General features: G+C 48.1%; 1 protein-coding gene across 2 annotated transcripts in view; it reads left to right on the top strand.

Annotated features, from left to right (window-relative positions):
- Positions 1-23,228, top strand: part of LOC137438789 (UDP-N-acetylhexosamine pyrophosphorylase-like protein 1) — a 38,065-nt gene that overhangs the window by 5,192 nt on the left and 9,645 nt on the right. For both annotated transcript variants that reach the window (XM_068134146.2, XM_068134149.2), the window contains exons 2-4: positions 13,220-13,424; positions 17,588-17,763; positions 18,621-18,793. In XM_068134146.2, the coding sequence (XP_067990247.2) occupies positions 13,220-13,424; positions 17,588-17,763; positions 18,621-18,793 (554 nt within the window). The remainder of the gene's footprint in view (positions 1-13,219; positions 13,425-17,587; positions 17,764-18,620; positions 18,794-23,228) is intronic.

The raw sequence follows: 23,228 nt of genomic DNA, 5'->3' as shown, positions 1-23,228 counted from the left end.
GTGCGACAGGTTCATCAATCCTAACTATTTCCTAAATGACTTTAACAACTTTACATTACCCGGGGTCTTTCCCTGCCAATCCATTGGCCAACTTACACTATGGGTTCTAAAAACCAATTCCCATTGACCAAACTGTGGTGCTTCTCAATTTGGGGTCTCACTCCCCCCCGATTCATCTCCCGGTGCCCTCGCACAATTTCTGGGCTGTGACGTGTAGCTCTCCCAGCAGGTCTACCCACCTGCACACCTCCACCACTGTAGTTGCCACCCGAGCTTACCTGCTCCTCACCCTAACCTAACTAACTGGGGAAGGCCCTCTCGCACTCTCACCCCCTCAGTGCCCTCTCTGGCACGGGCTGCCCGATCCACACCCGGGATCCTCAGGCACCCACTGACACTAACGGCTCCCAGAGCCCACCTGCGGCCTCACCTGGCCGACATCCTCACAGTGGTGGAGTGCCCAAACCAACTACACACACTAACAGGCTACACGCCCAGCCATTTCCACAACACTAATGCACCCATCCACAATACCTTCTGCAACCGCACCACAAATGCCAATATCCAACCACAATTTACCTATACCCTCTACCTAACACTTACACTACCCGCCCCGGGTACTCGTGAAAGGGGTCCACTCTTCCCCCATCCACACCTTCGCACCATGCACACCACTCCGTACCACTTACTCCAACTCTCTCCACACCACTCATTCCAATACTCCATGTATTCCACACACCTGTACTTGCACACCTGTGCTCTCACACCTGGTGCCACCTGCACCCTTCTCTCCCCAAGCGCATTCGCGCTGATCCACAACACTCACTACTCCCTCACTGCTCCACACACCTGTCCAGTTCTCACACAGCATCATCTCATCTAACTACTCCCCTCTGAAACTTGCGCTTCCCAGTCGTCCCTTTAAACTATTGCGCTCCCTCATCATTATCATCCACACTAAACTACCTGCGTCCCCACTACAGGTATCAGTCACTAACTAATCTTAACGTTACCTAATGTCATCTCTAGATCCCTAACAATATAACCTAACCCACCCGGGCTAGTTTTCACTGCCATACACCCCATAAACTATAGCGCATTTGCCCCACTCATGGGAAGGGTGGCAGGGATGCCACCCTTACCCACCGGGCCCATCGCTCATCAATCCCCCAGTCCTCTGGCACTAATAAGCCCCCCTTATTCAGAGGTACTGGGTCCCGCCTCGGCATCTAAAGCCGAGGCAATCCACGGGGGCGCCTGCTCGCCGGTGTAGGGTCTTATTCGGTCGGCGTGGACGATCCGAGGGAGGGCTCGTGGCCCCATTTTGATTTTTACTACCACGTCACAGACTTGCGACAGGACGACCCCCGGGCCTTGCCAGGGAGAGGTGAGTTTCGGGCACCTACCCTTCCTCCTCCGGGGATTGAAGAACCAAATCTTCATCCCCGGAGTGTACTGACTCCCCTGGCTCTGGTGGTCGTACCTGCGCTTCATCTTTTCCCCCGCCAGATGGAGTTGGCGGCGGGCGAAGGCATGGACTAGCTCCATGCCTTCCTCTAGGTGACGTGCGTACCCCTCCCTCGGCGGGTTAACCACTGTGTCTGGCACGGGACCGCATAGCAAGTCGGCGGGAGCCCGTAACTCCCGCCCATACATAAGCAACGCTGGACTGCATGCGGTGGCCCCGTGCTGGCTGGTTCGGTAGGCCATGAGCAAATAAGGGAGATGTTCGTCCCAGTCATCCTGACGGGTGGCGGTGAACAGTGCCAGTTGTTGGATTAAAGTTCGGTTGAATCTTTCCACCATCCCGTCAGATTGAGGTCTTAAAGGCGTTGTTCTTGTTTTCCGAATTGACAGGAGACTGCACACATCTTTTAGCAATTTGCTCTCGAAATTTCGTCCCTGGTCGGTGTGCAACTCCTGTGGAATCCCATGCCGGCACACAAATCCTTCCACGAAGGCCTGCGCTACCACCCCTGCTTCTTGGTTGGGGAGGGCGTAGGCCTCCGGCCACTTGGTGAAGTAGTCCATCACAACGAGGATGTACTTATTACCTAGGCGGGTGCGGGGTAGTGGGCCTAGGATATCCATGGCCACCCGCTCTAGGGGGGCCCCCACCTGGTGTAATTGAAGGGGGGCCCTCATCCTCCGTGCTGGTCCCTTTTTGGCAGCACAGGCGTCGCATCTCCGACACCAGTCCTGTATGTCGCGCCCCCTTAAGTTCTTCCTCTAACTCCACTTAATTTTTTTCTATGTGCTCCCGCACCTCCCGCTCTTTAACCTCCATCACCTCTACCACCTTGTTCATTTTCCTCGTCAGGTCCTCATGTACCGTCTGACACTCTTTTTTAATTACCCCTACGTCCTTTTTCATCTCCTTCTGTGTCGATTTTAAACCCTCTATTACCGCTGTGTTCTTCTTTACCTGGTCCACTAACTCAGTCTGTCCCACCGTCAGCTGTTCCACCTCCTGCGTCAGGTCCTCTATGCCCCCTTGCAATTTTACAGTCCCCTTTCTCACCTCCTTCTCCATGCGCTCCTTACAGTGCCTCACCTCCTCGCGCACTCCTCCGACCTCCTCACTCACACCTCTTCTGATCTCTTCTCCCATCACTTGCATCTCCTGCCCAGATGCCACCCTCATCTGCTCCATTTCCTCCCTGTGAGCATCCAATTTAGTTTCTACCCCCATTCTGACCCCCTCTATCTGCTGCCCCATTTGTTTAACTTCCCTTTCCGCTTGGTCCCTCATGTCCCTCAATTTGCCTTCCATACTGTTTTCTAACCCCTCTAACCCCTTTTTCATCCCTTCCATTTGATTCTCCTGAACGGCCATTCTGTTTTCTACCCCCATTAACCCCTCCTGTATTTCCCCTAATCTATTGTCTAATCCCTCTATTCTACTCCCTAACCCTCCGATCTGGGCCCCCATCCTTTGTTCTAACCGTTGGCTATTGGCCCCCATGTCCTCCCTCAATTTCTCGCTATTGGACCCCATGTCCTCCCTCAATTTCTCGCTATTGGACCCCATTTGGCCCTCCAATCGCTCACCCTGAGCATCCATCCGGTTCCCCATTACCCCCATTTGGTTTCCCATTACCCCCAATTGCTCACTCTGCAGTTTGAGGGACGCCTGCATTTGCGCCATAAATTGCTCCATGAGGGCCTGCATTTGGGCCATCCCTCCCACTTGTGCAGCGGGTGCGGCCGCCGTAGCTATGTGCGAGGCGCCATTTTGCGCGCCCGCAACCTCGTGCGCGAGGACGCCATTTTGCGAACCTGCCGCCCTCACTGCTTCGCTCTCCTCATGTCCCTCATGTCCCTCAATTTGGTCCTGGATCGACCCTGCCTCACTCTCCTCTACCGGAACCCAGCCGTCTTGATCCGCCATAGCGCGACTTTCAAAATTCGGGTTTTTATTTTTGTAAAACAAAATCAAATTTCGCCGTTAATAATTTCGAGCGCGTGAAGCGCGCTTCGGGTCCAATCCCACTCCTGACGCCAATTGTTACAGACGCGGTTTTAGATGTTATTTTACCGAGCGGTGGTGTATTACCGCGTCCGAACAGTTACTCCCCGATTAGAACCCGATCCCGCCCAACTCACCCGATTCCACTCGAACGTTGGCCGAATCGCGCTACGCTAAATCAATGATGGAAAGGACACAATGGCTGGGATAAATGACACGACACAAGGGGGTACAGTTCTCAAGACCTCCGGAGGAGGATATAATTGGTGATGCAGAAAAGGGGTAGATTACAAGGTAAGAGGTAAAGCACAGAAAAGATGGGCACTTAGACACAGTCTTATCTATCCCCGACAGACCACAGACAAACGGGACAAGACTGACTTACACGGGGATTGATGGCAAGGAAGGACAGGCAGTCGATAGCACAAGGTGCACCTTGGCTCAGGGGCAGAATCAACACGGTCCGGTCCAGAGATGCGGGGAGGTATTTCAGCGCTCGGAGGTGGCGTCTTCTCTCTCCAAGCTGAGGGCGCATCTGACGTCACCTCCCTCTTCCTGCGCATGCTCAGCGGGGAGTGACACGCCCTCGGCTCGTTGGCTCCGCCCCAGATGGAATCGGTCCGCCGCTTCTATTGGGTGCGGGGGGTTACCGGGCTCCGCCCTTGACGAGGAGCTGACAGCGAGCCCCTGCGTGGTAACCCCGTCGGAGCACATGTTCGATGGCGGCTAACCAAGCCGGAGTGAGGACGCACACTCCCCGTGCCGCCGCCGCTGTTGTTGTTGTTGTTGTACCATGAGTAAGAGCTGCGGGGAGGTATTGGGAGGTCCTAAACTTTCTAACAGTGCCATACAATCACATTCTGGTGCAACGAAGAGTCAGAATTAATGGAAACGAGTCCTTAACTGACACAGACTAAGAATAACTAGCAAGATGTCCTATAGTTGTCTACGTGAGATGCGGTGGACCTGGATGCGACATTTAATGGGGGAAATAGGGGAAGGTCGGGTCTACAGAGTGTTGTTTACAGAAAATGGGACTAGGGAATGGGGGATTGGGGATAGTTGGGAAGTATTGGGGAAATAGGGGAATATTTACAAGCGGATATGGATGGAGGCCAATCTCATATCCGCAACAATATTGTTGCGAATATGGAATTTGGCCTCCATATCCGCTTGTAAATATTCCCCTATTTTCTCCAATACTCCCCAACTTTCCCCGATCCCCCATTCCCTAGTCCCATTGCATGTAAATAACAATCAGTAGAGCCGACCTTCCCCTTATTCCCCCATTAAATGTCGTGCCCAGGTCCCCCGCACCACACGTAGACAACTTTCGGACATCTTCCTAGTTATTCTTATTCTATGTCAGTTAAGGCCTCGTCTCCATTAATTATGACTCTTCGTTGCACCAGAATGTGATTATATGGCATCAGTAGTGAGTTTAGGACCTTTCCCATACCTCCTTCCATCTTATTCCCCAACAATTACAACAACAACAGAGGAGATGGCAGCGGAGCGGGGGAGGATGCGTCCTCACACCGGCTCGATTAGCGCCATAGACCATGCGCTCCACGGGGTTACCACGAAGGGGCTCCTTGTCAGCTCCTCGTCAAGGGCGGAGCCTGGTAAACCCCCCGCACGCACCCAATGAGAAGCAACGTGCCGATTCCACGAGGCGGAGCTAACGAGCCGAGGGCGTGTCACTCCCCGCCGGATATACGCGGCCCCGCGCCGGATGTGACGTCAGATGCGCACCCAGCTTGGAGAAGGAAAGCCACCTGCGAGCGCTGAGTCAGATGCGCCCCCAGCTTGAGCAGACAAGACGCCATCCGAGCGCTGCGACCTCCCCGCATCTCTGGACCGGACCGAGTCGATTCTGACCTTTGAGCCCAGGTGCACCTGGAGCCATCGCTACCCGCCTGTCCTTTCCATCAATCCCCGTGTGAGTCAGCTTTGTCCCGTTTATCTGTCGTCTGTTGGGAATAATATAAGATTGTGTCTAAGTGCTTGTCTTTCTATGCTGTCCCTCTTGTAGTTGTAATCTAACCTTCCGCCTTAATATAACCTCCTCCGGAGGTCTTGAGAACTGAACCCCTGGTGTCGTATTGTGTTATTGTAATCCAGCCGGGTGTCTTCTTTTTCTTATTGAGCCAGCATCGCGCGACTAAACGTTCGGGCACAATCGGGTAACTTGTGCAGACGTGGTCATACCATAAAACCGCTCGGTAAATAACATCCAAGCCATGTCTGTAACAATTGGTGTCGAGGAGTGGGATTCGAACCCGGGACTAAATTTATTAGGCCCAAATTGGTAACAAGTAGAATCGATTCGGAGCGCGTTTCCCGCGCGAAATTATAACGGCGAAATTTGAATTTGTTTTACGAAAATAAAATAAAAAACCGAATTTTGAAAGTCGCGCTATGGCGGGTCAAGACAGCTGGGGTCCGGTAAAGGAGAGTGAGGTAGGGTCGATCCAGGACCAAATTGAGGGACAAGAGGAGAGCGAAGCAGTGAGGGCGGCAGGTTCGCAAAATAGCGCCGTCACGCACGAAGTAGCGGGCGCGCAAAAAGGCGCCTCGCACGAGCGTGCGGTAGCCGAGCCGGCTGTATCAGCGGGCTTTAACATGCAGCCGATTGACATGCAGGCCCTCATTGCGCAGTTACAGGCAGCTGTACAGATGAGTATGGGGAGCCAAATTGAGCGATTGGGTGAGCGGTTGGGGAACCGGATGGATGCTCAGAGTGAGCAAATGGGGGTAATGAGGGACGAAGCGAGGGGTACCAGTGAGGGGTTAGACAATAATTTTGAGGAGTTAGACAAGAAATTTGGGAAGTTAGACAATAATTTTGAGGGGTTAGACAACGGGATAAAAGAAGTGAAAAATGGGTTAATGGGGGTAGAAAATAGAATGGCTGCCCAGGAGAATCAGATAGAGGGAGTGAAAAATGGGTTAGAGGGGTTAGAAAACAGTATGGAAGGCAAATTGAGGGACATGAGGGACCAAGCGGAAAGGGAAGTTAAACAAATGGAGCAGCAGATAGAGGGGGTCAGAATGGGGGTAGAAACCAAACTGGATGCTCACAGGGAGGAAATGGAGCAGATGAGGGTGGCATCTGGGCAGGAGATGCAAGTGATGGGAGAGGAGATCAGAGGAGGAGTGAGTGAGGAGGTCGGAGGAGTGCGCGAGGAGGTGAGGCACTGTGAGGAGCACATGGAAAAGGAGGTGAGAAAGGGGACTGTAAAGTTACAAGGGGGCATAGAGGACCTGACGCAGGAGGTGGAGCAGCTGACGGTGGGACAGACGGAGTTAGTGGAGCAGGTTCAAAGGAACACTGCGGTATTAGGAGGTTTAAAGGCGACACAAAAAGAAATTAAAAACGACTTGATAGCGACACAGAGGCAATGTCAGATGGTACGTGAGGGACTGACAACGAGGTTGGACGAGGTGGTAGAGGTAATGGAGACGAAGGACCGGCAGGTGAGGACGCACATGGAAACGGTCAAGGTAGCCTTGGAGGACGAGCTTGAGGAGACGTACCGGGGAATAAAAGAGGTGAGGCACAAATTAGAAGAAGTGGAAGAAGGGGTGAGCGAAATTAAGAAGCGACGGAGAGGGGATAACAAGGAGATAAAAGAGGAGATAAAAGAATTGGTCCAAAGTCTGTGTTTGGATCGTGATGTGCTCATTAACCGGATGAGGGATTCGCAGGTGATGGAGGAGAAGCGAAGAGGAAGAGGACCCGGTGTAAGTGGTGACCAATATGGTCGTGCGTATGAAGCGCCAGGGGATTTAATAAGCTTGGGGGTCGAGATAGACCCGGGTGTTCGTGAGAGGCCGTTGGTGAAGTGTGCGACAGGTCTGGTGTGCGAAAGAGGAGGTGTGCAAGAAAGTCCGACTCTGGGGTGTGTGAGGAAAAAGTGCGTGCCAAGGAGTGAGTGTGCTGGCGAGAGTGAGTCGGTCGTAGCGCGTGTGCGAGGGAGCACGTGGAAGCGCGGGGTGGTGAGTGTTACAGAGGGTGTGACGGGAGAGTGTGCGCAAGAGTGTGCGCGAGAAAGGTGTGTGACGGACAGGTGCATGAGGAAAGAGTGCGCTGTCAGAAGTAAGGAAGAGTGTCCACCTGTGGTGAGTGTTACAGAGGGTGTAACGGGAGAGTGTGCGCGAGAAAGGTGTGAGACGGACAGGTGCATGAGGAAAGAGTGCGCTGTCAGAAGTAAGGAAGAGTGTCCACCTGTGGTGAGTGTTACAGAGGGTGTAACGGGAGAGTGTGCGCGAGAAAGGTGTGTGACGGACAGGTGCATGGGGAAAGAGTGTGCTGTCAAGAGTAAGGGTGAGTGCGTTGTCACGAGTGGAGGTGAAAGTAGTGAGAGTGACATGGAGCGTGAGTTAGTTGTGACAGGTGAGCGAGGATGTACACCTGGGATGGAAGGATGCACACCTGGAATGGTAGAGCGTGAGTGGGAATGCACGCTGGAGTTGGTGGTGAGGCACGTGGTTGGGTGTGCGAATGAGAGCACACCTGTGATTGTCACAGAGGAGGTGACCGAGGAGGGGGCGCGAAGAGGTGTATTGGTGAGGTGTGCGAGCGACGAATGTGTGCCAAAGTGTTCGGTGGTCAGGTGTGTGACCAAGGCTGTGAGTGGAATGAGTGTACCTGGGTGTGTAAGGAAAGGTACGAGGAGCATGGGCACGGCTGGATGTGTGAGCAAGGAACGGGCTGCGGGGTGTAAGCGTCCAGGTGAAGCATCGACGTTAGACGGGGTAGAGTTTAGAACGACTTATAGCCGAATCGGGCCCTCGGTGCGTGCCGGGCCTCGCTTTGAACGGCCGCGTCCAGGCTCTACTAGGCGGAGCTGGCAGCCCGATAGAAAGGGTCGTCATGGCGACCACTTTTTGGTGAGACGTGCCGGCAGGTCGAGATCGGGGCATTGGATGGCTCCACGCCGAGGTGGTGCGTGGGATCTCGGCACGGGTAAGCCCCCGTCCCTGCACCGAGTGCCGGACGCATCCAGCCGCTGGCACAAAACAACCAGCATCCATTGCTTGGCTTTACGAAGCCAGGCTTTGGACAGGAATTGGCGCACCGAGAGGCAGTAGTGAGTAGACTGGGTGATGAGGTTAGTGTTTTGGACCCAAAATTAGAGAAAAACAAAATTTGATGATTGGCAAGGGATTGGCAGTAGTGATTGGCAGATGATGGGCAGTGATTGGCAAATTTTTAATTTGTTGAAATTTGACGTGCAAAATTGATAGTGAGAGACCCCCGATGTGGTGGGATGGCAAATCCACCATCCTTCCCATGTGGGGGGCAAATGCGCAATAGATTATGGGGTGTATGGCAGTGAAAACTAGCCCGGGTGGGTTAGGTTATATTGTAGGGATCTAGAGAGATGACATTAGGTAACGATAAGGTTAGGTAGTGACTGATACCTGTAGTAGGGACGCAGGTAGATTAGTGTGGATTATAATGACGAGGGAGCGCAATAGTTTAAAGGGACGACTGGGAAGCGCAAGTTTCAGAAGGGAGTAGTTAGCTGAGATGATGCTGTGTGTGTGAGGATTGAACAGGTGTGATTGCACAGGTGTGCAGCTGGACAGGTGTGTGGAGCAGTGTATGAGTAGTGAGTGTTGTGGATCAGCGCGAATGCGCTTGGGGAGAGAAGGGTGCAGGTGGCACCAGGTGTGAGAGCACAGGTGTGCAGGTACAGGTGTGTGGAGAGAGTTGGAGTGAGTGGTACGGAGTGGTGTGCATGGTGCGAAGGTGTGGATGGGGGAAGAGTGGACCCCTTTCACGAGCACCCGGGGCGGGTAGTGTAAGTGTTAGGTAGAGGGTGCAGGTAAATTGTGGTTGGATATTGGCATTTGTGGTGCGGTTGCAGAATGGTGTTGTGAATGGGTGCATTAGTGTTGTGGAAATGGCTGGGCGTGTAGCCTGTTAGTGTGTGTAGTTGGTTGGGCACTCCACCACTGTGAGGATGTCGGCCAGGTGAGGCCGCAGGTGGGCTCTGGGAGCCGGTAGTTGTGAGTGGGTGCCTGAGGATCCCGGGTGTGGATCGGGCAGCCCAGTGCCAGAGAGGGCACCGAGTGGGGAGAGTGCCAGAGGGCCTTCCCCAGGTAGTTAGGTTAGGGCAAGGAGCAGGTAAGCTCGGAGGCAACTGCAGTGGTGGAGGTGTGCAGGTGGGTAGACCCACTGGGAGAGGTACACGCCGCAGCCCAGAAATTGTGCGAGGGCACCGGGAGATGAATCGGGGGAGTGAGACCCCAAATTGAAGCGCACCACAGTCGGGCCAATGGGAATTGGTTTTTAGAACCCATAGTGTAAGGGGGCCAATGGTTTGGCCGGAGAAAGACCCCGGGTAGTGTAAAGTTGTTAAAGTCATTTAGGAAATAGTTAGGATTGAAGAACCTGTCGCACCATACGCAGCCACTTACCTGTGGTGATGATGATGACTCCACACCTGTGTTTTCTTTGTTTTGTTGCAGGAGATGAATCGCTGTGTGGATTTGTGAGACGCATCACGACGTGGATGAGACATTGGAGTGATTCCATCTCTCCCTCCCTAGGAGGGACTGATGATGAATTGGTGATGGCAAATTATGATGTTGAGTTGGAGATGGCAAATTTTGATGAGAGTTGAAAATGGCAAATTTGATTGGTTAGGAGGGAGAGAAGACGAATTTGGTATATGGGAGGAACGGGGAAGACAGTAGGGATGTTTGTTGATTTGTAAAGTAGATGTTTATGGGTAGTGTTGTGTTGTGTGGATACAGTAAGGGGTAAGGGAGGGGCCATGTAGGTTACCTGGTGGGGGGGGGCGTACGATAGGAACGTACCTGTCTCACCTGGTTCCCATGTGCCCCCAGTGTGCATCACCTTACATTGCGTGCACTTTTGCGCCCTTACCACCTTACTCACTTGTTTCTTCTTTTGTCTCCCACCTCCGAGGATCTGGCTTTGGGGTAGAGAGAGAGGAGAGAGAGGTGCTGGCTGCGCAGTTGTGGGCCTGCACTTTCGCTGTTTGCTGCCGGGATCGATACACCATATGGACCGCAATGTTTGTGGCCACCCACAATGGACCGCAGTTCGTTTGCGGCCAAGCACCACCCGGGGATGGACCTATGGATCAACGTGGCACCTATGCCATACAGGTGAACCACTAATAGTTAACACCACCAAGTGCACCACAAGAAGAGCAAGAGACACCTGCAGGGTTAGGGGTTGTCGAATTTATTTTTATTCCAATGAACAATGGTGACTGCACCGATTGGTGGTGGGGTGGTGCTGTTGATGCTCGGGAAGGGTGCTCTGCACGTTATTAAAGGCCGTCGGCCACAGAGCACTCGTGGGTTGGTGTATCGATGTTGGCAAGCGCGCTCTCTCTATGCATAACATCTGCATGTGTTCCTCCAAAAACAGGTCCTGGATCGTAGTGTAAATAGCAGCGTAGTCTTGTAAATAATGCTCCCTACCGGCTGTATGTTTAGTTTGAGGATTCTTTCCGGATTCGGTTATCCTGTGGGTGTGTTTCTGTGAGGAGAAGGGTGCAACGTCGCAGGGGGACATATTTACTCATTTGTGAATATCTGTAAAACTGTCGCACTCAGGGTAGAGTTAATAGTAGAGGGAACTACATTGCGTGCCACACTAAAGTAGGTAAAAATTTATCGGGTCGGGACGCCCCGAGGGTAGAGAAGGGTGCAATGTTGCGAATATGGAATTTGGCCTCCATATCCGCTTGTAAATATTCCCCTATTTTCTCCAATACTCCCCAACTTTCCCCGATCCCCCATTCCCTAGTCCCATTGCATGTAAATAACAATCAGTAGAGCCGACCTTCCCCTTATTCCCCCATTAAATGTCGTGCCCAGGTCCACCGCACCACACGTAGACAACTTTCGGACATCTTCCTAGTTATTCTTATTCTATGTCAGTTAAGGCCTCGTCTCCATTAATTATGACTCTTCGTTGCACCAGAATGTGATTATATGGCATCAGTAGTGAGTTTAGGACCTTTCCCATACCTCCTTCCATCTTATTCCCCAACAATTACAACAACAACAGAGGAGATGGCGGCGGAGCGGGGGAGGATGCGTCCTCACACCGGCTCGATTAGCGCCATAGACCATGCGCTCCACGGGGTTACCACGAAGGGGCTCCTTGTCAGCTCCTCGTCAAGGGCGGAGCCTGGTAAACCCCCCGCACGCACCCAATGAGAAGCAACGTGCCGATTCCACGAGGCGGAGCTAACGAGCCGAGGGCGTGTCACTCCCCGCCGGATATACGCGGCCCCGCGCCGGATGTGACGTCAGATGCGCACCCAGCTTGGAGAAGGAAAGCCACCTGCGAGCGCTGAGTCAGATGCGCCCCCAGCTTGAGCAGACAAGACGCCATCCGAGCGCTGCGACCTCCCCGCATCTCTGGACCGGACCGAGTCGATTCTGACCTTTGAGCCCAGGTGCACCTGGAGCCATCGCTACCCGCCTGTCCTTTCCATCAATCCCCGTGTGAGTCAGCTTTGTCCCGTTTATCTGTCGTCTGTTGGGAATAATATAAGATTGTGTCTAAGTGCTTGTCTTTCTATGCTGTCCCTCTTGTAGTTGTAATCTAACCTTCCGCCTTAATATAACCTCCTCCGGAGGTCTTGAGAACTGAACCCCTGGTGTCGTATTGTGTTATTGTAATCCAGCCGGGTGTCTTCTTTTTCTTATTGAGCCAGCATCGCGCGACTAAACGTTCGGGCACAATCGGGTAACTTGTGCAGACGTGGTCATACCATAAAACCGCTCGGTAAATAACATCCAAGCCATGTCTGTAACAATATTTTGCATGAAATTTGTTATAACTTGGGAAATGCATCATTCTTTTGGGCTGAAATTTGGACAGGATATTCAGAATATCACTTCCTTTAAAATGATGAAGGCTTTTGTTTGTAGGAGTAGCCATTGTGGATTTATTGAAGGACAACCAAGTTTTATCTGGTAATTGGCATAATTAGCTAATTAGTGAACATTTGACATAATTTCACAAAATCCTCTCATCAGGTAGTAGAGTAACACATGTATAATACATGTACCAAGTTTTGTGTGAAAAGAATGAAAGGTGACATAGAAGATAGAAGTAGAAATGTGTTCTTTGTTTTTCCTTGTTTTTTATTGACGGTCTAATTTATGCAAATTATATGCATGTAATATGACAAAGAAGCGTTGAAACTGGTCTGAGTTAAAGCCAAGATTATATCTTTCAAGAAAAACTGAAAATTAGATATTAACTTGACTTTGTTTTTGTGTAAAGGCCTCTCAAAGGTACCTATGTAGTTTTCTCAATTTTTCACCAGTACTACACCCTTAAATTTATGACCACCTGTCTTATACGGCCATTTTAATCGAGTTGTAAATGTTCATATAGTTGCTGATTCTACTGCTTTTGTCCTTGGCCCACTCTACCCAGTCACCCCCTTAGACACCGGTAGTCCTAAGCATGATTATACTGAGATGTACGAGGAGTCGAGCAAATATCTATGATTATGTCTGATAGGGTAACAGGTATGAGGCGATCGGACGTCTTGGAGGTGAAAATTAATTAAAAGGTGTCAGATTGTTTGTGACTTTTGACTGAATGAGTCACTCGACCTCTCATCGGATCTGGAGGGTGTTTCTGGTGTGGACTTTGACATATCGGTGCAATTTGTATTATCTTGTGAGAGCATGATGGATATTCTTCCATAAGCAAGCTCTCGGATTGGTCTACAGGGCTGCTGCAGGTGGCGGCAGGTGCGGTCGGAGTCTTGCTGCTCGCCGGTGGGCAAGGAACCCGACTCGGTGTGCCGTATCCAAAAGGCATGTGCAAGGTGGGGCTTCCCTCTGGAAAGTCTCTGTACCAGCTTCAGGCTGAACAAATTCTTCAGCTACAGCGCCTTACAGATAAAGTGCACAGCACGACTTGCCAAGTACCCTGGTGGGTTTCCTTTCTATAGTTTGACTTACCTGATGTTGTAACATGAGGTTGCTCTTTGTTTTCCTTGTATATCTGACATCAATTGAGTAGATTATTTACCAAAAGGCTGTGGGATTTTGAAAGAAGTATGAAACTTTTGGTATATACTGAAAAAAAAAGATACTGAAACATTTGAGACTGGTACCCATCACATAAAATGGCATCTTTTTTTTTCTTTTGTTTTTTGTATACTGAATCGAGGCTCGTGAAAGAGCTAACATTTATTTCACAAACAAATCAAACAGACAAACAAAATATATGAAAAGAGGGAGCGGAAGACAAGATGGGGAGAGAAGGGGATGCACACAAACATAACATTTGAGAGCAGGGAGATGTGTGGGAGGGAGAGGGCTTGGGGGGAGGAGGCGTGGGAAGGGGGGGAGGGAGAAGTATAAAACACAAGGACACCAAGGACTTCCAGGACAGAAGTTGGTATTTCAAAAAAGTGGAATTGGGGTGAAATTAGCGGTGAAATTAGCTTCCTTATCAACCATGCTTTTCATAGTAACGGCCATTTTAAGCCAATTAGAAATAGCAAGGTATGCATATACAGACTAAACCACATTTGGGGACTTTAAATTGGCATGGTTGTGGTGCTTCATGACAACACTGATGTTGCCTAGCAACAGAGCAGTCACTTTGCCTAGCAACCAATATTTTGAAGCTCCGACACTGGTTATGACTGCTAATCACCCTACCTGTATCACTTAGAGAAGTCCAGTTATATGGTGCTGTGTACACACACACCTCAATGTATTACAGAAGTCCATAGCAAAGGAACATGAAATGTATATGTTATGCAATAGTGCATAACAACAGACCTCACCAACTGACTTGTGTACATCTGCATGCTATGTAATGTTCTTTTATTCCAGACACCTATGATGATTTGAACCATGTGGCATTCTGCGCTTCCCATTATCCTACAATTACCAGACTACCAGCTTTTTTTTTTTTTTGTATACTGAATCGAGGCTCGTGAAAGAGCTAACATTTATTTCACAAACAAATCAACCAGACAAACAAAATATACAAAAAGAGGGAGCGGAAGACAAGATGGGGAGAGAAGGGGAAGCACACAACCACAACATTTGAGAGCAGGGAGAAGTGTGGGAGGGAGAGGGCTTGGGGGCAGGAGGCGTGGGAAGGGGGGTGGGGGGGGGAGAAGTATAAAACACAAGGGGACCGAAATTAGTGGGGGTAGAAAAGATCAAGGTTTTGGATGGGGGAGGATAAGAGATGGTGGTGAACAGCTGTTTTAAAGACCTGGAGGGTGGAGTGGGATTGAAGAGAGCGAGGGAGTTTGTTCCAGAGGCGGGAGAAAAGAGGAATGAAGGAGTGAAGGTGAGCAGAAAGTCTTGATTTTGGCAGTTTAACCATAAGAGGGTTGCTGCATTGTTTCCACTTTTCACAGAAAGTGTACACTCACATGCCATGATTCTACAAGGCCATGACGGTGATCGATAAGGCCACCCAAAAGTCAATCCAGGACAAATTCCTGCCATTGAATTGTATCAGCCACTGTTTGCAATCACAAAAGAGATTCAATGGGATGCGAGTCCATACAATGAGGACAACTGCATCATAATGTTAGATTGTTGTTGTTGTTGGTGTTGTTGCATAGCCACAGACAGTTCACTTGAACAAGCCCGCAGCACGGAGACAGCCAATCTATCTCCCAGGAGCGACCAAGAGATCCCCCACATCCAGGATGGTGTATGGTGTACCCCGCCTTCACAAAGTCAGGGCCACGACAGAGTTAGAGACAGAGACAGACAGACAGAGACAGACAGACAGAGACAGACAGACAGAGACAGACAGACAGACAGAGACAGACAGACAGAGACAGACAGACAGAGACAGACAGACAGAGACAGACAGACAGAGACAGACAGACAGACAGAGACAGACTGAGGCACTCGGGCTATGCAACAACAATAACAACACCCACACACGTCGACAGCCAGCTCGGGCCCGAGGGAAACAACCTCGGGGGCCCCAAACTTTCTCTTTTATAATTTTTAAAGGAACTTTTTCATGAAAAACAAAAAACTTAAAAAAAACAAATGGTCACTTTCATTTATCCGTATGATCAAAAATAGAGGAGATAGCGGGACGTTTGGACCGACCGAGTCAATTCGCACCCTCGACTGTTGAACTCTATTTCTCCATAAGATTGGCAAAAAAATAAGTGTGAAGATGGTTAATAACTTTTTTTGGACAAAGAGGATACAAACCCATTTCTTTGTAACGCACATTTCTGGTTAATAACCGTATTCTGTAAAGTTTGAAACTGTAGCAGTAACAGCAGTAAATGGTGTTTTGTTTCTGGCAAGAAAGTAACATCAGCTTCTGGGTTTAAATGTAACGATGAGGGAGTGAGGATGAGCTGATGAGGGGGTTCACTGTGCTGTTTAAAAATATTACAGGAGAAGCTCGTGCCCCTCAACAGACCCCGGGCCCCAAGGCAGCGACCCCCGACGCCCTCTTTCGACGCCCCTGACAACACCCTAACATTATGATGGAGTTGTCCTCGTTGAGGGACGAAAGAAAAAGAGAGAGAATAGGCTGAGGCAAGAGGGAAAGGGCCGGTCCGTGCGGACCGATCGGCTCTCTGACCATGACTGCGCTGCCCTGACAAATCCGGGCAGCAGGGAAGAATGGGGAAGATTTGGCCCCCGACTTGCGTTGGGGGGCGAGGGAGGTACAACCACTACGAAGAAGCATCCCCCATAGTTGTAATGTTAGGTTTTCATATGGAGATGGTAGTGCTAAAAATGACCGGTGGCTGGTTAGACAATATAGTGGTCGGGTTGGAGTAATTGTGCAAGCTGGCCTAACGACACCCAGGAAAGACGATGCAACCTTGAGAGCCAGCCTTGTCACTCATTCACGATGTACACACCAGGTCACTGCTTCTGCATTGTACATCTTGCAAAAGATGGCTGACCAAAGCAGTGAGGGTGATGAGAATGATGAACATGCGGATATGCTTGGATTCCATGCATGGTGTGAAGAAAAATGTGAACAGCATTCACAATTCAAGCGCCGGGCAATGGTTTTGTAAATCGAACTGAACCAAGTACATGCCCTTTGTGTGGGTTACCAATCATTTCTATTCCACATATAAGTTACATGTCCACCAAATTGTATGTTTCTGTTATCGTGAGAATATATCTCCGTGAAGATTGTAAATTATCTAGTTGTTATACATTTGGTGGCCATTTTGGAAATGGTGGCCATTTTGATGGAGTTCTAATTGGTTGCTATGCCGGGTACCAATCATTTCTAATTCTACATTGAATAAAGTACGTTTCTACCAAATTTCATGCTTGTATCATGATTTGAACAATTAAGGTAAATTTGGCCGGTTAACCGCTGCACTAACAGGCCCCATGCCTCAGTCTTCTCAGGAAAGGTTTTACGCACACTTCCTGAACTATAACATTCAGTCCAAGGCAGCGAGAGGTTCATGACCTTTTCATGTATACTCCTTCCCTCTTCCTCCCCATGCACATTTTTACCTCCGCCACCAAAGGTGGATGGAGGTTATGTTTTCACCCCTGTCTGTCTGTCTGTCTGTCTGTTTGTGAACAAGATATCTCAAAAAGTTGTGGACGGATTTGGACGAAACCTGGTGGACAGATTGTGTGTGTGACAAGGACTAATCAATTCGATTTTGGTGAAGATCTGAATATGGATTCGGATATAACAATTATTTATTTTTTAAAGTGATTCTTCACCATTTGGGAGATGGGGCCAAAAACGATACACAGCAGGATTTTTCAAAAACTTGTGGACGGATGATTTTGATTAAACGTGATTCTGTATTGTGATTTTCTGGACTACTCTGGGATACAAAACGTAAACTGTTCACCTGGCGGAGGTATGCTCTCACCTGAGTGCCGTTCTGGTCTAATCCTGTATTAAACATCAAACATGCACACCTACCTGTTCTTTGCCATTTTATCACTCGCTCTTCCATTACCCTCTACCTGCCGAAAGTATAAATCCCAATAAAACTCCCAATTGTTAAACGTGAGAGGGTCGTTTAGATCTTGAGCTCCTCCATGATGAAGTGATGATTACTGTGACCAAGAAATTGACCTCGTGCCCCATGCCAGGTATATAATGACCAGCCATCACACCAATGAGCCCACGAGAGAATTCTTCGCCCAGCACAACTACTTTGGCTTGCAACGCGACAACGTGTTGCTGTTTGAGCAGAGCATGCTGCCAGCACTCACGTTCGATGGGAAGCTCATTCTGAAAGACAAAGGGGAGCTTGCAATGGCTCCAGGTAAGTTCCGCTTGCATAGTTTGCATTCGCTCGTACACACTTTGCACCACTTCCTATTATGAGTCAGATGAGGTCCCATCTATATATTATGAATGTGGTGGGCTGTGGTTTTGTGTTAAAGAAAAGGAAGGCAAAGGAAAACGAGCGTTACGCCTCGGTCCCCCGTTGGTGAAGTGATGCGAGTTGACAAAGTGGAAGACGTAAGGCGGCCATCTTGGATTTTGACGTGGCGACCCAATTTTCAATAGCGTTCTCCCTTGTGCGTAGATACACCCACACACCAGATTAGAAGTTAGTAGTTCGTTTATTTTTCAAGATATTTCGCTCACAAGGTTCAGACATATATATGGTGGCGGCCATCTTGGATTTTGACGTGGGGACCCAATTTTCAATAGCGTTCTTCCTTATGCGTAGATACACCCACACACCAGATTAGAAGTTAGTAGTTCGTTTATTTTTCAAGATATTCCGCTCACAAGGTTCAGACATACATGGCGTCAGACATACATGGCGGCGGCCATCTTGGATTTTGACGTGGGTTGCACCCACACACCAAATTAGAATTCGGTCCTTCGCGTACGCACGCCCGCACGGACGAACGAACGAACGGACGCACGCATGCACGGACAGACGCACACACGGACGGAGGGGAAAACCATAGTCCCCCTTTCGCTCCGCGGTGCGACGGGGGACAATAATGGGGGAGTTAAAGGGTCGGCAAATAAAGGGGAAATCATTGAACTTGTGAAGAAGAAGGATTGGTCGGTTGAGATGAATGTTTGACCAATCATATGGACATTGAAGGATGGAGAACATCCAAAGTCGAAGGAAGCACATCATGCTGCTTTGTCTGACAGATGGCAATGGAGGCTTGTACAAGGCGCTGGACACGAGCGGCATGCTGCAAGACATGGAAAAACGGGGCGTACGCAATGTCCACGTCTATTGTGTGGACAACGTGCTTGTGCGGGTTGCAGATCCAGTTTTCATTGGCTTCTGTATCACCATGGCAGCGGATTGTGGTGCCAAGGTGTGCACAGATTTGTCTTCATTTGTTTTGGTGATTTTATTGTGCATTTTTACCTCCACCATCGAAGGTTGACAAAGGTTATGTTATCACCCCTTTCTGTTTGTCTGTGAGCAGGATATCTGAAAAAGTTGTGGACAGATTCGGCCAAAATTTGGTGGACAGGTTGGATGTGTGAATTTGAATATATTTTGATGAAGAACCGGATCCTATGCATTAAGTGATTCTTCACCATTGAGAAATGGCACCAAAAATTATGTGTTAGATTATATCTCAAAAAGTTATGGACGGATTCGGACGAAACTTGGTGGACCGTTTAGGTGTGTGACAATAAGGAATTGTTTCGATTTTGGTGAAGACCCAAATCCGGATCCGGATACGAGAATTCTTTAATTTCTGTAAGTGATTCTTCACCATTGAGGGATTAGGGCCAAGAATTATGACAAATTGTGGTGAATTATGACAAATTGTGGTGAATTATGACAAAACTTGGTGCATGAGTTGCTTAGGTGACATGAACAAGCCGATTCGATTTTGGTTCAGGTCCGAATCCAGATCCGGTCTATCAGTGGATAGAAAAATGGAAACTGTTCATCCTTTTTCTAGCGGAGGTGTGTTCTCTGCGGAGTGCCGTTCTGGTTATCCCTCCGCCGACGAAGTTGCCGGAAGCATTATGTTTTCAGGTTGTCCGTCCGGCTGTCCGTTCGTCCGTCCATGATAGGTGTTCGTTACCGCGATAACTTGAGAACAGCTGAATGGATCTCAGTCAAACCTGGTACAGGTATGTATAATGAGGTAAAGACGAACTGATTCGATTTTGGGGTCACGAGGTCAAATGTCAGAGGTCATGTTAGGTAAAAATACTGTTACCGCAATAACTTGTGAACCAGTGATGGGATTCTGACCAAATTTGGTACACCTATGTAGAATGATGTAAAGATGAAGTGATTCGATTTTGGGGTCAATAGGTCAAAGGTCAAAGTCTGTAATACGTCTATAACTTGAACGGCTGGAGTGATCTAATTCAAACTTGGTACAGATATGTATAATGTAAAGATTAAATGATTCGATTTTGGGGTCCCGAGGTCAAAGGTCAGAGGTCATGTCAGGTAGAAATGTGATGACTTGAAAACAGCGAATGGATTTAAATCAAACTTGGTACAAGTATTGTCATGATGTAATAATGTGGGAGGAGGTATATCGGTCTACGTCGTGATGTAGAAGAGTGCCATTCTAGTGTTTTTTTACGTTTTTATTTGTAAAAGTCAACCTGGGTTAGCCAGTCTGTTTCACATTCTCCTCTGATTAGATGGCTTATGTTCAGAACAACAGATGCAAATCTTTTCTACTATTCCTCCATTAAACCACCTTTAGAGGCCATTTTTCCCTGCAAAGCAGGGGTTGGCCTTTTTCGGGAACCGTGGTTGTTGTTGTTTTTTGGTCCCCTTTTATGAAGCAATGTTTTATGGCCGGATGCCCTTCCTGACGCCAACCATTTTTGCCGCCTTTAATGACAAACAGGGAATTACCAGTGAACTGGTACTCAATTAGCCGACCTCAGAAGGATGACAGGATGAGTCAACCCCCCTGGCGTTAATTCAGCGATCGACCGGGATTCGAACCCAGGATCCTAGGATCCTAAGCCGGCACCCTAGCCGCTAGCCCAACACCAGGGTTTACTGATATTTGTCCATTGTCATTGTCAACCATTTGTCCATTGTCAACTGATATTTGATTTGATATTATTTGATACTGATTTGATATTATTTTGAAATGGAGATTCCGATGCATTATTTCAACAGAATTTGAAGAAAAAAAAACACAGCACTTCTTGAGCCAAAAGTAACTCTGAGATTAGTTGCAGAATCTGTTGGAATAGACACAAGCTTATATCTAAAGTTACCCTTTTTTGGGAAAGGTGATCTACAAAAGTCGAAACGTTTTACTGCGACTAATCTGGAAACACAAGCCGACCCGATTCCTATACAATCATTTGTTGCTAATGTAAGTGCACAATAAACTCAAACATAACAATAATCACAATAATCTTGCAAGCAAATTGAGTTTTAATGTATTTCTAGTAATCGGCATACACAGACATCCGTGACCATGTTGTGGAAGGTTGGCCCGAAGCTCTCATTTTTTATTTCTTCATCTGCCCTCACTTTTTCACCTTTATTACCCCGTGCACAGCAGGAGGTGTGTGGGGTGTGTGTGTGTGTGTGTGTGTGTGTGTGTGTGTGTGTGTGTGTGTGTGTGTGTGTGTGTGTGGTGTGTGTGTGTGTGTGTGTGTGTGTGTGTGTGTGTGTGTGTGTATGTATGTGTGTGTGTGTGTGTGCACGTGCGTCTGTGCCGTCACTTTTTTACCATTTGAGTTTTGTCATCAAATTTTCAACAAAGCTTTATTATGATAATACGGAGAAGGCAAATTAATAATTTTGTCGAAAGGTCAAAGGTCTAGGTTGTGTAAAATCGCCAATTTTCATCCAATTGACCTGAAATTTTAAGAATTTGCATTTTGGGTCACAGAATTGGTTCACCAATCAAAAGCTAGAAGCTCAATTTTTTATATTTTTTTTAGATCTAAAGCTCAAAGATCATGGTTGCATAAAATAATCAATTTTCATTTTGTATTTTTATTTTTAACTGTTTTCGTTATTTTGAGAACACAAAAGAAGAGGAAGAAGACGTCTGAATACCAATGGACACAGGCGGGTTTTGCATTTTTCAGTTGCTTTCTAGTACGCTTTTAAATTTGTTTTCTCCGCAACTGCTTGAGCGATCACACACAACTTTCACCATCGGAGTGCCTACCCATGGAGAATGTTACAACAAAGTTACATGATGATTGGATGGAAAACATTGTCGACGTTCCAAAAGTCTGTTTTCCATAGCCACAGGTTGCAGCTGTTTCATGTATCAGGAATAAACGGCATATGGATAATGCTTCGCTCAGCCTCGGCCAAATAAAGATTCAAACTGGCTGCATTCTTGCCTTGCACACAGACAGTGTGAGGTAGAAAATCTAGAGAACACCAAAAACAGGTCCACAGCAAAAACGAATTTTCTTAGAAGAGCTTTGCATAGCATTGTTCCACATAAAAACAGCACTGCCTGTATTCGGGGCACAACATTAGTTATTGAAAATTCTGCACCGCTGAATTGTGTGCTGGTCTAGTCGGGTCTTCTTTGCAGCTTTACTGATCATTATTTTGCTTTTCTTTTTGACACTTGCTTTTGAATTTGGATCCATAGCTTGTCCTTCTGCTGTGACACTCCATCGTGCAGTCACCTGTTTTCTTCTCTCTACCGATTGCTTGCTGTTTGGAGGTCGTGTTACAGGGTCATGTTGAATGTCTTCCCCCTCGTCCTCCTCAAGTGCAGTCTGCTTTTGGGCCCCGAGTGCATGCTTCACAGTTTGTATTGAACTATTTGTTGAAATGTCCAACTTACAATTCTTTTCATGGACAACATCTCCCATTGAGCTGAAATAACCCTCAACGTTTTAACGAGCTATGATATTCCGTAACTTGTGCTTATTTATTTATAACTAGCCGAAAGTACACGGCGTTGCCCGGATTATTTTTGAATGAATTTACTATTATAATTCAGCTTTTACTCGCGGCCGTAGAAGATCGACTACTGTAATTCAACTTTTACTCGCGGCCATAGAAGATTGACTACTGTAATTCAGCTTTTACTCGCGGCCGTAGAAGATTGACTACTGTAATTCAGCTTTTACTCGCGGCCGTAGAAGATTGACTACTGTAATTCAGCTTTTACTCGCGGCCGTAGAAGATTGACTACTATAATTCAGCTTTTACTCGCGGCCGTAGAAGATTGACTACTATAATTCAGCTCAGCTTTTCATTGCGAAATGGGCTCAACCCGGCCGAGGTGGGCCTTGACCGGCCTCGCCACCTAGCCTATAACCTTCCCGGGACCCGTCCCGACATTTTTTGTTTTAGAGGTTTCCTCCTATCTTTCACCGTTCAGGAGATTAGCGCGTGCAGACAAACAAACAAACACTTTCTTTTATATATATATATATAGAATAGAAGAAGATTATAGTATAACTGGCTATAACATAGCAATTTGATGTTGTGTTGTAACGTCTATGATATTTTGAAAAATAGAAGAGATACGCTATGTGTATTGTTCGCATATGGAAAAGCAGCTATTGCCATAAAGCCAAATGAGAAATCTACCAATGACCAATCACGCTTCATGTTATTAGGTGGCTGACGGACACGCCGGTGTTTAAGATTCTCATTGACGGTAATGAAAACGAGGAACAATGACCCAGAGAAGAAGAGAATAGGAAATAACTAGCATGTAGAAGAAGTCATGGGTGTGCATGAGGAAGTGAGGTGAAGCACACTTGAAAGACTGAATGAGGAGAACAAGGTAAAATACACGGACGGGGAGATAATTCCGC

This window comes from Myxine glutinosa, chromosome 13, assembly GCF_964187855.1.
Source record: "Myxine glutinosa chromosome 13, kmMyxGlut1.1, whole genome shotgun sequence".
In the NCBI taxonomy this organism is placed as follows: Eukaryota; Metazoa; Chordata; class Myxini; order Myxiniformes; family Myxinidae; genus Myxine; species Myxine glutinosa.
The sequence above is the reverse complement of the archived record's forward strand: the minus strand, read 5'-3'. Positions and strand labels throughout refer to the sequence as shown.